Source organism: Heteronotia binoei, chromosome 1 (genome assembly GCF_032191835.1).
Source record: "Heteronotia binoei isolate CCM8104 ecotype False Entrance Well chromosome 1, APGP_CSIRO_Hbin_v1, whole genome shotgun sequence".
NCBI classification, from domain to species: Eukaryota; Metazoa; Chordata; class Lepidosauria; order Squamata; family Gekkonidae; genus Heteronotia; species Heteronotia binoei.
Window position 1 is genome coordinate 23307374 of NC_083223.1, and position 13995 is coordinate 23321368.

Here is a 13995-nt window from a genome sequence, read left to right on the forward strand (position 1 = left end):
CAAGTGTGAAGGATCATGTCAGAGGCTTGGGAGGGCGACTACTTTAAATTTCTCCCGTCACCTTCCCTCAGTCCCTCAGTCACACTCACAGAAATCTAGTCAGAACTCTCAAAAATTGGCATCAGACGGTTTTAAAGTCAAAAACCACAACAATATTTATTAGATAACAAAAGACAAGGGAGAGGGATAACATAATATTGATTATAACTGTTCAATATTAAAAAGGCAAATCAGTTGACAGATGGTTGGCAGAATAAATCAATTACAGAGAGTAGAGAGTTTATCAGGCTGAGGTAAAATATAACAATAACTTTGGCAGAAGATCTTTAAAATAAACAATAAACAGGCAGGCTTCAAAATCCTACTAGATTCTACTTCAGGCAGGCTGTGCCTTCTGGGAACTCAGAATGCTGTTACTTCAGTTGTTTAGCCCTAGGCTTTGGCAATGCCAAATCATAAAAATAACAAACCACAATCACTCTTTCCACACACACATAGAGAACTCCTGACTGGTGTCAGTATATTCTCCAACACAGACCCTCTCACACTAGCTAACTTCCAGGACTCGCACCCCTCAATACTGATGAGTCTCAGCCCCACAGCTAGTCCTCTGGTCTGAGTCTTGGGTAACCCAGCTGACCACCAGAATACAGTTCTCCCCTCACTGTGTCTTTGTGTGATCTAGTTTGTACACGGAGATTGCCTGATGTGCTGGCAAAATCTCCCTCAGAGAGTTTCACACTGCCTGAAAACTCTCTCTTTCAGACAGAGACTACCTAGCTCTGTCTCCCACAAGAAGCCCAGCCTCTCTGGCTGCTCTCGGCCCCTCGTCCAGTTGTCGTTACAACTGACTGGCCTAAGCCCACCGTCTTCACTTCAGACTCCTTCTCTGAAGACTTCTCTTGAAGACTCCCTGCCTAAGACTCCAAACCTGAGGTGCTTCACTGCTAAGCAAACCTCATGTGGATACTTTTTCATTGCTAGGGCAATGTTCCAGCCAATAGCTGCAAGACTGTTCCCCAGCTCTCAGGCTAAGTTCCTGAGTCCGTCACAGCAGGATTACAGTTGCACATCAGTAAGATAAAAGTAATGACTGCTGGGGAATTATGCAACTTTACAGTCGACAATGAAGAAACTGAAATTGTGCAAGAACTTCTATTTTTTGGCTCCATCATCAACCAAAAGGGAGACTGCAACCAAGTAGTAAGGAGACTGAGATTGAGAAGGGCAGCCATGAAGGAGCTAGAAAAGATCCTTAAATGTAAGAATGTGTCATGCCATAGTACTCCCCATTACCATGGATGCATGAAAGTTGGACAGTGAAGAAAGCTGCCAGGAAGAAAATGGATTGCTTTGAAATGTGATGTTGGAGGAGTGTTTCACGAATAGTGTGGACCGTCGAAAAGACAAGTGGGTTCTCGATCCAATCAAGCCTGACCTCCTTCTAGAAGCTAAAAATGACTGAACTGAGCCTATCATACTTTGGGCACATTACGAGAAGACCAGAGTCACCAAAAAAAGACAATAATGCTCGGAAATGTTGAAGGCAGGCAGCAGAAAAAGAGAAAGGCCCAACATGAGATGGATTGGCTCAATGAACGAAGTCATGGTCCTCAGACTGCAAGACCTGAGAGCAAGGGTATTAAGAATAGAAAGTTTTGGAGGATATTAATTCATAAGGTCACCATGAGTCAGAAGTGACATGATGGCACTTAACATACACACAGGTTCTGCTTCTATTATCTGGGATGAAGGTTAACTCCACCCCCCCCCACCCCATTTAAAAAGATTTCAGATTCTTGCACAAACCTTGGGCCTTTTCAGTCTTGCCTGTTCATGATGCCAGTCTCCAGATTTAAGTATCCACAGATTTGGCCATGTTGATATATTGTTGTCACATATAGTACTTTTTTCTTCCTATTGTTTATAACTATTTTTCCCTACTGCCATATATAAATGCCTTCCAACTGTGGAACATCTTCATGCATCAGTCAAAAAGGATCTGTGAAAGCTTATGCTGGGGAAAATTGTGGGACTTTCAAATGCCAATAAGACTCCTACTTGTTTGTGCTGTAACAGGCGAACAGAGCTACCCCTGTTGAAATCTCTATACAAATGAGTGTTCAGTGAGTTACAAGTTGAGCAGAAACTCATCAAGACCTGTGAATGTATTTTTTTTCTAATACTTCATCTATCTGGAAACTGAACAAATTACTCAAAAGGGAAGTCCTCCATGCTATTTTTGCTTGTTGGAAGGAGAACTATAGCTCTCAGTCAGGTGTGCCTCATTAAGGCAATCCCTGTAGCCAGACTTCTAACCATACAGTTTGACACGTTAAGAGTATTTAACAAGCATTTGATGGCTTTAGCCTGCAAGACTTTTGCTAATTTCTTTTCTTTCTTTCTCCCCCTCCTTTTCAGGATTTAAATCCAAATACTGGAGTTGACCTTCCAAAGAAACAGAATCAGCCCATAATAGTTTGAGAATAAGATATTTTAAATGTTGACGAGCAGCAGGTTTTGTACTGGTTTCCTCCTAGCCTGCTTATCCTGTCTCACCTGATATACAGCCTCCATCTTACTTATAGAGGATGGAACTGAGAAAAGTTTTATTCAGTGATCAACTAAAATATCAAAGAGACCTTGCCACACTGGAGAAGCTACTTAGGCCTAACAACCTGAAGCACTGAGCCCAAAGCCTTTGTTACCAGAACAGACATTCTCAATCTCCAGCCCACTATAGTCAGCACAAGAACCAGAGCCCTCCTGTATGTGGGGCTTTTCCTTTGTGTGATCTGGTAGGTTTTCCATCCTGTCTGTCACATGATTCTCTCTGTATTTCATTTATATTATGCTTCCTGCTCAAAGATCCATGCAATGGAGGGGCTGATGATACGTGTCGGATGATCCACTGCGTCTCAAGAAAGTTTGGTCCGATGAAACGTGTCTAGTCACATCTGTCCTGATGACACTCTTCTAAAAAGACCACTTACAGTCCAAACCAGGGGTCCCCAACCTTTTTTGAGCCTATAGGCACCTTTGGAATTCTGACACGGTGTGGTGGGTGCAGCCACAAAATGGCTGCCACAGGAAGCAGGGCCAGACATACGATTACTACACTTTACCTTCAGTCACAAATCCTTGAGCTGTGATTGGCAGCTGATCCCAAAGAAATATTTTTAAAATCAGCAGTCAAAATCTCCAGTGTCCAATCAGAAGCCTAGCTACAAAAAAGCCCTCCCTGGCCCCACCCACTTAAATATTTGGTGGGCACCGGGAAAGGTGTTGGTGGAGCCCACAGGTAACACGTTAGGGACCCTTGGCCCAAAAAATTAAATGAAACAATCTGAAAGAACAAACGCATGGCTCAGCAGCACCACCACTTACCCTGAGTTCCCACTAGCACCATTGGGATTTCATTAGTGTTGCGATAGTTCACCATACGGCTGTAGTAGTGATACACAGTCTGGAAGCTAATTTCATCCTCCAGGCTGAAGACAAATATAACAGCATCCACCCACATGGCAAACTGCAGAAGAGAATCACAATATCCATTCAGATGTTTTAATTTATCAAACAAAGAGGGTTAAAAGCATATATCTCTTACCATTAAGCCACCAGGAGTAGCGTTTATATATCTAGAAATCCCTGGAAAGCAACCTGAAGTTTTTCATAATAAACGGCTATATTTCAAAATCAGCAACTGAAAACACTGCTCACCAATTCTATTCTGCTTTCACTTCAGGCCACAATAACTAATAATTGCCTGGACTTTCCTGTTCTTCTCTTGCAAACCACAGCCATGTATAAGCTGCTGCTTCATGAGTGTAGCCCAGCAAGATGCAACATGAGAGTATTTGAGCTCCCTCTCAACAAACAAGGGTTGTTCTAGGAGAACTCTATGTCACCCACTCCTCCACTCTATAGCAACCTGACCCTCTAATCACTGCATAAAATTTTAGGTTGGATAAACTATCAATGCTTCTGTTACAAAAACCTGAGGACAGTCTTTACAGAAAGGTAAGGAAGATTCTCAAAATTCCCATAACCTATCTGTTCACATCAGTTATCTTCAGAGGCCCAGCTTTAGTTGTTCCCATCACCTGAAGCTAGACAACTCAAGAGAGAGATTTCTCAGTCACAACACCAAAACTCTGGAACTCCCTCCCTACAGAGATTCATCAGACTCCTGCTATTTGTGTCTTCTGCCAGCAATTGAAGACTTTTTTTTTCTTCTGGTGTATGAGTTACTTGCCCTTCTCACAGGTTCTGGTTTTATGTGTTTTAACTGAATTATTGCATAATTATAAGTAACAGCCCTATAGTGCAAAGTGGTAAGGTGCAGTACTGCAGTCCAAGCTCTGCTCACTACCTGAGTTTGAACCCAGCGGAAGCTGGATTCAGGTAGCCTGCTCAAGGTTGACTCAGTCTTCCATCCTTCCAAGGTTGGTAAAATGAGCACCCAGCTTGCTGGGGGCAAAGTGTAGATGACTGGGGAAGGCGATGGCAAACCACCCCATAAAATGTCTGACGTGAAAACATTGTGATGCGACGTCACCCCAGAGTTAGAAACAACTGGTGCTTCCAACAGGGGACTACCTTTACCTTTATAATTACAAATGTTGCTTTTAGTTGTACAAATGTTTTAATGTTTTTGTGTGTGCCACCTTGGGGACCCTGAAAGCCGGCATCATAATGTTTTAAATAAATAAATACATTCCTCAGGTAGAGGGTAAGATAGAAACTTGTTTACAGCTTTACAGGGCAAACTTAGCCATGTTGACCCAGGAAGGCAGCCAAATGGAACCAACCTCATTAAAAGATTCTCTTAATTCCCTTCAAAGAACCAAAGCCAATTAAAGTGATCATGGATACATAACACACTCTGGAAGTGAAAGGATACTTTTTGCAGTGGACTGCACCTGACATGTTATTTAAAGTTTCACACTTATCTTATAAATCACACTGAAGCTGCTGGTGCAAAATCCAGTATAAGAAATCTGCACAGCCATCTCTGTTCCTGCTTTTGCCCACACCAAATAGCTATTTAGAAAGAACGCAATCCACTTCTGCGATTTCTTGTAATCCAAGCTCTTTATCTGATGAGAGGCGATTCATCATTCGTTCTGCCCATTTCACTCTTGTGGGAGAAGGAGAGCATTTAGCAGGAATGTATAAGAGATCAGATGACAACTCAGTTTCAATGCCTTGCCTAAGGCGCTTTGCCAGGATGTCAGAGTGCCAAGCCAAGCAACTGGCACCATGAGGGAGGTCACACTTCATTTAAGTAGTCCTTGACTCTCACCTTTCCTTCTCTGTGATATTCTGATTTACCAGGTGATTCATACACTGCAACATACATCAATGAATTGTGTGACTGCGTGTGGTAAAAACCCTCACCCGGATGGCACAATGTTTTAAACAATTTTATTGATAACATATGGTAACAATTTCCGTTAATAACTTCTTTTCATCTATCCCATATGCTTCTTTCTAATCACCCCTCCCCCCATTACTTGACCCCCGCCAGTGTTATTTACTCAAAATACTAATATTAAAAGGTACCCTTAATTACTAAGAACTAAAATTAATATTCTTCTTCTAAAGTTTAATCATTATCAAAAATTGTCCAATGTCCTTTTACTTTCTACTCGTCTTCTACATAACTTCTAAATTTTTTCCACTCCCTTTTAAAATCTTCTAAATCATAGTCTCTTAAAGTTCTTGTTAATTTGTCCATCTCACTCCATGTCATAACTTTTACAATCCAATCCCATTTTTCTGGTATTTTTTCTTGCTTCCATAACTGCGCATATAGTGTCCTAGCAGCTGAAAGCAAGTACCAAATTATAGTTCTATCTTCTTTTGGAAATTTTTCCATTTGTAATCCCAACAGAAAAGTCTCTGCAGCTTTCTTGAATTCATATCCCAAGATCCTAGAAATTTCTTGTTGGATCATCTGCCAATACTTTTTTGCTCTTTCACAAGTCCACCACATATGGTAGAAAGAACCTTCATGTTTTTTGCATTTCCAACATCTGTCTGGCATCTTGTTATTCATTTTTGCCAATTTTTTAGTAGTCATATACCATCTATACATCATTTTAAAACAGTTCTCTTTAATACTCTGACATGTTGAAAGTTTCATAGAGTTCTTCCATAAATATTCCCATGTATCCATCTGTATTTATTTACATTTATTGCCCATTTAATTATTTGAAATTTTACTACTTCATCTTTTGTAGACCATTTTAAAAGTAACTTATGTTTTTGAAATTAATTTTTCATTATCTCCAAGCAGAACTTTTTCCATTTCTGTTTGCTCTCTTCTTATTTCTTCAGTTTTAATATCATTTTCCACCAAACTCTTTATTTGTTGCATTTGAAACCAATCGTATGTTATTCAACTCCACAGCAGTTTTCAATTCAATTTGCCACTTTGTATTTTTAATAGTTGATTGTATGACAGCCATTTTTCCTCACCTGTCTCAGCTGTTATTTTTATCACTTCTGCTGGCACTATCCATAATGGTTTTCTTTCATCACCATATTTCTTATATTTCATCCAGATATTCAACAAATTATTTCTTATATAATGGTGAGAGAAAAAACTATCCATCTTTTTCTTCCCATAATACATATAAGCGTGCCAGCCGAATTTATTTCCATGACCTTCCAACACTAAAAGTTTTTTATTCAACAGCGTCACCCAATCTTTTATCCACACTAAACAAACTGCTTCATGATATAATCTTAAATCTGGTAATTGGAATCCTCCTCTTTCTTTAGCATCTATTAAAACTTTCATTTTAATCCTTGGTTTCTTCCCAGCCCATACAAATTCCAAAATCTTCCTTTGCCATTTGTTAAATTGTTTACTGTCTTTCACAATCGGAATAGTTTGAAACAAATACGTTATTCTCGGCAAAATATTCATCTTAATTGCAGCTATTCTTCCAAGCAATGACAAGTTAAGCTTATTCCATTTTATCATATCTTCATCCATTTTACGCCATAGCTTTTCATAGTTTTTTTTTGAACAGGTCAATATTCTTCATTGTTATTTCCACACCCAAATATTTTACTTTAGAGGTAACTTCACATCCTGTTAGTCTCTGCAACGCCTTTTGTTTATTTACTTGCATATTTTTACATGAAAATTTTGATTTTTTCTTTTTTATTAACATAAAATCCTGCCAGTTCTCCATATTCTTGTATTTTAGCTAACAACAAAGGTGTTACTTGTGTAGGATTTTCATTTATAAACATTATATCATCTGCAAATGCTCTATATTTGTAAATAAATCCTTTAACTCTCAACCCTTCTATTTCTTTATCATCTTGTATTTGCATCAATAAAATTTGAAGAGTCATTATAAACAACAAAGGTGAAAGCAGATAACCTTGTCTTGTACCTTTGCTGATTATCATTTCATCTCTAAGATCTGTATTTATACATAACCTTGCACGTTGTTCAGTATATATTACCTTTATCATTCTTATAAAATTTTCCCCCAACTCTATTTTCTCCATTACTACAAATATAAAGTCCCAGTTCCGCAAAGAATAATGCAACTTTCTTCTCTGGATGTCTTTCATAATATTCTACAATATTTACAACAGTTCTAATGTCTCTTATTTGCCTTTTAGGGAGAAATCCCGCTTGGTCTTCCTTTATGAAATTTATCAAATATTATCCATATTTATCAAGTATTTATCCATAAAGGTCTTCCTTTATGAAATTTATCAAATATTGTTTAAGTCGTTCTGCCAAAATTCTTGTATATATCTTATAGTCATTATTTAGTAATGAAATTGGTCTATAGTTCTTTACATTCATGACATCTCTATCTTCCTTAGAAATCAAAAAAATTACAGCTTCCTTCCATGTATTTGGTATTTTCCCTTTTATTCTTATCATATTCATCAATTTTTGAAGTTTCGGTACTAATTCTTTAAAAATTTTAAAAAATGTTGCCGTATATCCATCTGGCCCAGGTGCTTTTCCAATTTTCATTGCATTAATCGCTGCTTCAATTTCTATTTTTTCAATTGGATCATTCAATTTTTTTTTCATATATTCAGTTAAGGGTGCTATTTTAATCTTTTGCAAATACGCTTCTATCCTTTCCTTCTTTACTTTAACACCTTTAAATAATTCAGCATAGTACTTGAAAAATTCTCTCTTTATTCCTTCTTGATCTACCATCTCTCTTCCATCAACCACAATTTTATTAATAATTTTACTTCCTTTCTTTTTCTTCAGTTGCCAGGCCAAATACTTTCCAGGGTTATTCGCTCCCTCAAAGGACTTCTGCTGTAATTTTTTCAAATTCCATTCCAATTCCTTATTTAACAAATGTCTCATTTGTGCTTGTAGTATTGTAATCTCCCTTATAATTTTCTTTTTCCCTGGCCTTTCCTCAGTTCCCCTTCTTTTTTCTTTATTTCATTTTGAATGTCCAACATCTGTATTTCTTTTGCCCTTTTGTCCTTATTGTTTAATGTAATCAATATTCCTCTCATTATGGCTTTATAAGCATCCCACGCCATCTGAAATTCTATATCATCTTTATCATTTATTTGGAAGAAAACTTTAGTTTCGTTTTCTAGAGATGTCACTAATTCTTTATTTTGTAGTAAATCTTCATTTAATCTCCATCTTCTCACTTTTTTAGACAATTTTGTAATTCATAATATTGGGTTATGATCTGCACCTATCTTCAGTAAGATCTATTTTCTTAGTTATAAGGCCTAAGTCCTTTGTACCCCATAACATGTCAATTCTGGCAAAAATATTATGTCTTGCTGAAAAAAATGTATAATCTCGTACTTCAGGATTAAATTTTCTCCATATGTCTTCCAAGTTTTCTTGTTTAACCAGTTCAAAGAAGGATTTTGACAATTTTCCTTCTTTATCGTTATTTTTCCCCCCAGATCTGTCCAATGTATTCTGAATTGTTCCATTAAAGTCTCTCATAATCATGAGCTGGTCGTATGTCACTTCATCAAGTTGTTTTATAATGTCGTTTAAAAAAACATCTTTTGCACCATTTGGTGCATACAGTTTCAATAATAAGGGTTTTTTCGCATTTATTATTACTTCCACTGCCACAAATCTTCCATCTTTATCTTTAGATATTATTTTTCGGTCCAATTCTTGTTTAATATAAAAAATCACACCCCTTTTCTTCTGTTCAGCCAATGAAAAAAATTCCAGTCCCAATTGTTTATTCCATAAAAATTTATAATCTTTTCGTTTAATATGAACTTCTTGTAAGCAAATTATATTACAGTTCTATTTTTTAATCCAATGAAATATTGCCTTTCTTTTTTGTGGTGAATTTAGTCCATTTACATTCCAAGATAATAATTTATAATCCATCATGGTGCAAATTCTTTATTCTCTTCATAAAATTTACGCAGCTCCTGTGTATTTGTAATTGTAATCCTTCTTCCTTGTAGCTCAAAGCTCAAACCTTCAGGTATTATCCATTATCCATCTATACCTCATTCCATTGCCATGTAGTTTTTCTGTTAATTTCTTATATGTTCTCCTGTCATTTATCACTTGTCTTGGCAATTCTTTCATTATTCTTACCCTGCTTCCTCCCACTATCAATGTCTTCAAAATTTTTATTCAAGATTTTCCCCACCATTTCTTTTGGCATATATCTTATAACCACCTCTTTTGGTAAGTTATTTTTCTTGGCATATGATGAGTTCACTCTATACATAATTTCGCCATCCTCCGACCTTCCCAGGCTTAGATATTTATTTTTTAAAAATTTAGCCTCCCAGTAATGGCCGCCGATGTTTTTCTATGGTGATACAATCCTAGAGTAGGTCCACTTCTTCAATAGTTACTTCCTGCTTTGCTTGCCCCAAGTCACGTTCTCACTGGCAACAAAGACTCACGATACTTGACGTATTTCCTGTGTTGACCGTAGAAACTGCAGATCTCTGATGATGGTGCTTTCACTCCACGACCACAGGTAGACAAAACAATAAATTCCTTTCCAATTTTTAATTTAACAAAGTCCAAAATTCACCCCTTCTCCTCTTATTCTTCCAAGCTTTCAAACTTTCTCTTTCCCACCTTCTAATATTATTTTGTTTGCTTTAAAATAGTCCCGGAATGGTATATAACAATCAGTACCTTTTTCTAAAGTCAAAACTGGTCTCGTACAGCATCAGATGTTTAGCAGTCTCAAAGAAGATTAGGATCTTGTCAAGCTTATGTCAAATAAATGACTCTGTAAGCTTCTGCAGATGATGAATATGCAACTCTTCTCTGGGGATCCCTCAAAGCCTCAAAGGAGCCCCCCCCCCCGGGACTCCCTTTTAGCCAAGGTAAATCACCTCAAGTTTCCTGTGCATATCTTGGACTAATCTCTCACTGAGAAAAGTAGGCAGAAGGCAAAAATTTGCCCTTTACTACCCCAAACAGAAGCTCCAGTCTGCCCCCCTTAGAGAGGCAGGTCAGCTCAGCATTCAACAAATCCCGGAAGTCCACCCGGATGGCACAGTCTGATCAGCTCTTGGAAGCTAAGGAGGTTCGACCCTGGTTAGTGCTTGGATAGGAAACCACCAAGGAACCCCAGGGTTGCTACACAAAGGCTGGCGAATGGCAAACCATCTGTGTTCGCCTCTTCCTTTGAAAACCCTATGGGGTCACCCTAAGATGGCAGAGACTTTAAGAGCACTTTCCACCATCACCACCACATGTGGCAGAAAGAATATAAAAGACACAGCGACACTTCTGCTCTGAGTAAGTTTTCATCATTTTGTTTACATGTGAATTTACCAGGGCTTTTTTGGAGCAGGAATGCACAGGAACGCAGTTCCAGCTGGCTTGGTGTCGGGGGTGTGGCCCAATATGCAAATAAATCCCTGCAGGGTTTTTTTCTATGAAAAAAAGCCCTGGCAGTTACCATGTCTATTCTTCAAGGGAAAACAGTAAAGGACCCAGAATTTCATCTGCATACAAAATTAGACAAACCCTTGGAAAACAAAGTAGGAAGGGGAACTCCAAAATAAATCAACTTCTGTCCCCAGCCCTATAATGGATGAGCATGCAGTTGTCTAATCTAATGTCTGCTCCAGGCACAATGGAAAGAGAAAATGGAAAAAGCCCCATGGAAGAAGAGTCATGCCAAGGCCTGTCTCACCAACCCTCTGGAGTTCCTGAAGTATTAAGCAGGTAGAGAGCCCGTTTGGTGTAGTGGTTAAGTGTGCGGACTCTTATCTGGGAGAATCTGGTTTGATTCCCCACTCCTCCACTTGCAGCTACTGGAATGGCCTTGGGTCAGTCACAGCTCTTGTAGTTGTCGTCCTTGAAAGGGCAGCTGCTGTGAGAGCCCTTTCAGCCCCACTCACCTCACAGGGTGTCTGTTGGGGGGGGGAGGAGATAAAGGAGATTGTAAATTGCTCTGAGACTCTGATCCAGAGAGAAGGCGGGGTATAAATCTGCAGTCTTCTTTTTTAATACCAGCCAGGTGCAAAGTCCAATCCTATCACAATATCACCAATAAGCAATAAATAACTGTTTGACCTTATGCTAGTTCAGTTTCTGAAAGGAATGTAATTTTTCAAATTTAAAAGAATTAAGTTCGCTCTTCAGTACTTGCTGCTATCTGCACTCTTATCTAAATTTACTTTATCTCATGCCTTTCTTTCCAATGGGGATCAAAAAGCTGTTTACATCATTCCCCTCTCCTCCATTTTATTTTCATAATACCCCCCTGTGATCAGTGTTCCCTCTAAGCTTAGTGTGAACCAGCTCACAGTTTTTTAGCCTCTGGCTCACACATTTTTGTCTTAGCTCAGGAAGGATGGCCTTTGAGCAAATGAATTTATGCAGTTGCTCACAACTTTAATGCCAGTAGCACATGAAATAGATTTTTTGCTGACAAGATTCCACAGCTTAGGGGGTGTATTGCCTGTGACAGGTCAGGATGGCTGGCCCAAGGCTACCAAACAAGCTTTCATGGCAGAGGGAGATTTGAACCTGGGTCTCCCAGATCCTAGTCCAAAACTCTAAGCACTACAGCACGCCAGATCCCATTCTAAATTAATGAAAACATGAAACTTTTTAACGTTTACACTGTGATAAATACGAGTTTGACTTTCCAAGTCTTAATTTTCCTTTGTCAGCAAATACATTCTTTTTGCACAGTCTCAAGAACTGTACAGTGAATCTTTCTTCTAGTGAAGGAATGACTCTCACAAAACAAGACTGATGATGTTTCCGAGAACAAGAAGGTTTAGTTGCACCTTGTTCACAAGAGTTCATAGGCGTCCAGTCCAATTTTCCAGATAAGGAGAGGGGCGTGGTTCGGTCTACAGCACACCCAGAAGGTCCCTACTGGCATCCCTACATAAAAGGATCTTCAGGTGCATGGCAGGAAACAAGCTGTGGGTAAGACCCCCCTCAGCCTATTGCTGCTCAGCCCAGACAAAGCTGGGCAAGCTGAACTTTGTATGAGCCCCTTCGTAAGTCCAAGGCTGCAATTTTGTGCACCATTGTGACAGATGGGCAAAAGTCCCTGTCCCTTTCTGAAAAACATCAATCCCTTTTAGCCCTATTTGGGTATAAGCAGAGCAGCTGGCCCACTAGTCAGAATCCCTGGAAGAGCTGGGTGGGAGGGGGAAGCAAGAGAGAGAAAGCTGTTAACTGTCCACTCAGGCAGACAGGGTCTGAACCCTTAGAGAAAGAGAGACTGGAGAGCTCCTGTCTCAGGATTTGCCTTGTGAGTAAGCAGGCTAAACCAGTGAATGTACAGAGATGCAGTTTGCGTCTCCAGAGTGTTAGTTGTGAGATAATCCGTCTCAGAAGACTTTGGAAGTCATGGGACCTGTCTTTTGTGAAAAAGCAGGCTAGATTGAGGAAGAGACAGTATTCATCTCTGTGGTGGAACAGTCCTGCTCCGGCCTCCAGGCCCTGTTCCACCCTTCCCTCCTAGGTTTTCCCAATGTCAGGAGGGGCTTTTCTCTCCCTCTATTCAATTGCCACTGCCACCTGACCTTCACAGGAATTGCCCACTGGGAAGGTCAGGACTCCTAGCATCCCTTCCAAGTTCAGAGGCCTTGTCTCTGTGTCTCCCACTACCCAGAGTCTGGTTAACACAGGGACAGCTTACTGCCTTGTACACACCACTACAGAAGTAGCTGCTTGAAACTGACTGCCCAGTGCCCTCCCCTTTCTCCTGGTGCTGATTTTAAAATAGCCTGTCCAAGATGGTGCAGGTCTATGTGGCACAAAGAACCGCTACCAGGATCAAAAGTTATTAAACATTTATTAAAAGGAAAGTGTTTACAAGCATACTTTTAGCACAGCACCAAATTGAGCAAGGATTCAAACGGACAGGGTAAAATGCAGTTCTTCTGTCCCTTCCTCTATACACACCCTATCAGTTATTAAATACAAGGCAGGCTCCCTAGCTTAGAAAGTCACAGATTTTTACAGGAACACCATTACCTTCAAGCCTCCTCCAGGTGTGTAGGCCAGTTCAAGAATTCCATTTGCTTTGGTGGAATCAGCACCCCCAGAGCCCTTCCTCCTTGCCCCCAGGAGTTTTATCAACTCTCTTTCCCCTCCCATTGACTGGGTCAGTCCAGGTCAAAGAAACTTTTCCTTAAATCTCCAGGAGTTTCTTCCTGAAGTCTTTCTAGATACTGCCAAATCTCTGTTTCCTGTGGTGTGTGTGTGTGTGTGTGTGTGTGACTGACCATCCCATTGTCTCTAGCTAGACTTATTTGCATTTCTTAAGAGGTAGCTGAGGTGAGGCTGAAAAGCCATTGAACTGTCTTCCCCCTTCATGCCTGTTCTCTACCCCAAGGGGAAAAAATTTAAAGCTCAGGAGTGAAGGTTTTCATCAATTCAAATGACCAAAGGAAAAGTACCATTTCTTCACAATCTCAAAGCCCCACTATCTGTGGGAACTAGTGAAAGATTTGTGGTTTCTGAGAGGAAACAAAGTTACACTTGTGAGA

The 13995-nt window shown here is 39.6% G+C and overlaps 1 protein-coding gene across 5 annotated transcripts in view; it reads right to left on the minus strand.

The window, feature by feature from the left end:
* Window positions 1-13995, minus strand: part of AGAP1 (ArfGAP with GTPase domain, ankyrin repeat and PH domain 1) — a 505789-nt gene that overhangs the window by 419966 nt on the left and 71828 nt on the right. For all 5 annotated transcript variants that reach the window (XM_060232474.1, XM_060232501.1, XM_060232465.1 and 2 more), the window contains one exon: window positions 3388-3529. In XM_060232474.1, the coding sequence (XP_060088457.1) occupies window positions 3388-3529 (142 nt within the window). The remainder of the gene's footprint in view (window positions 1-3387; window positions 3530-13995) is intronic.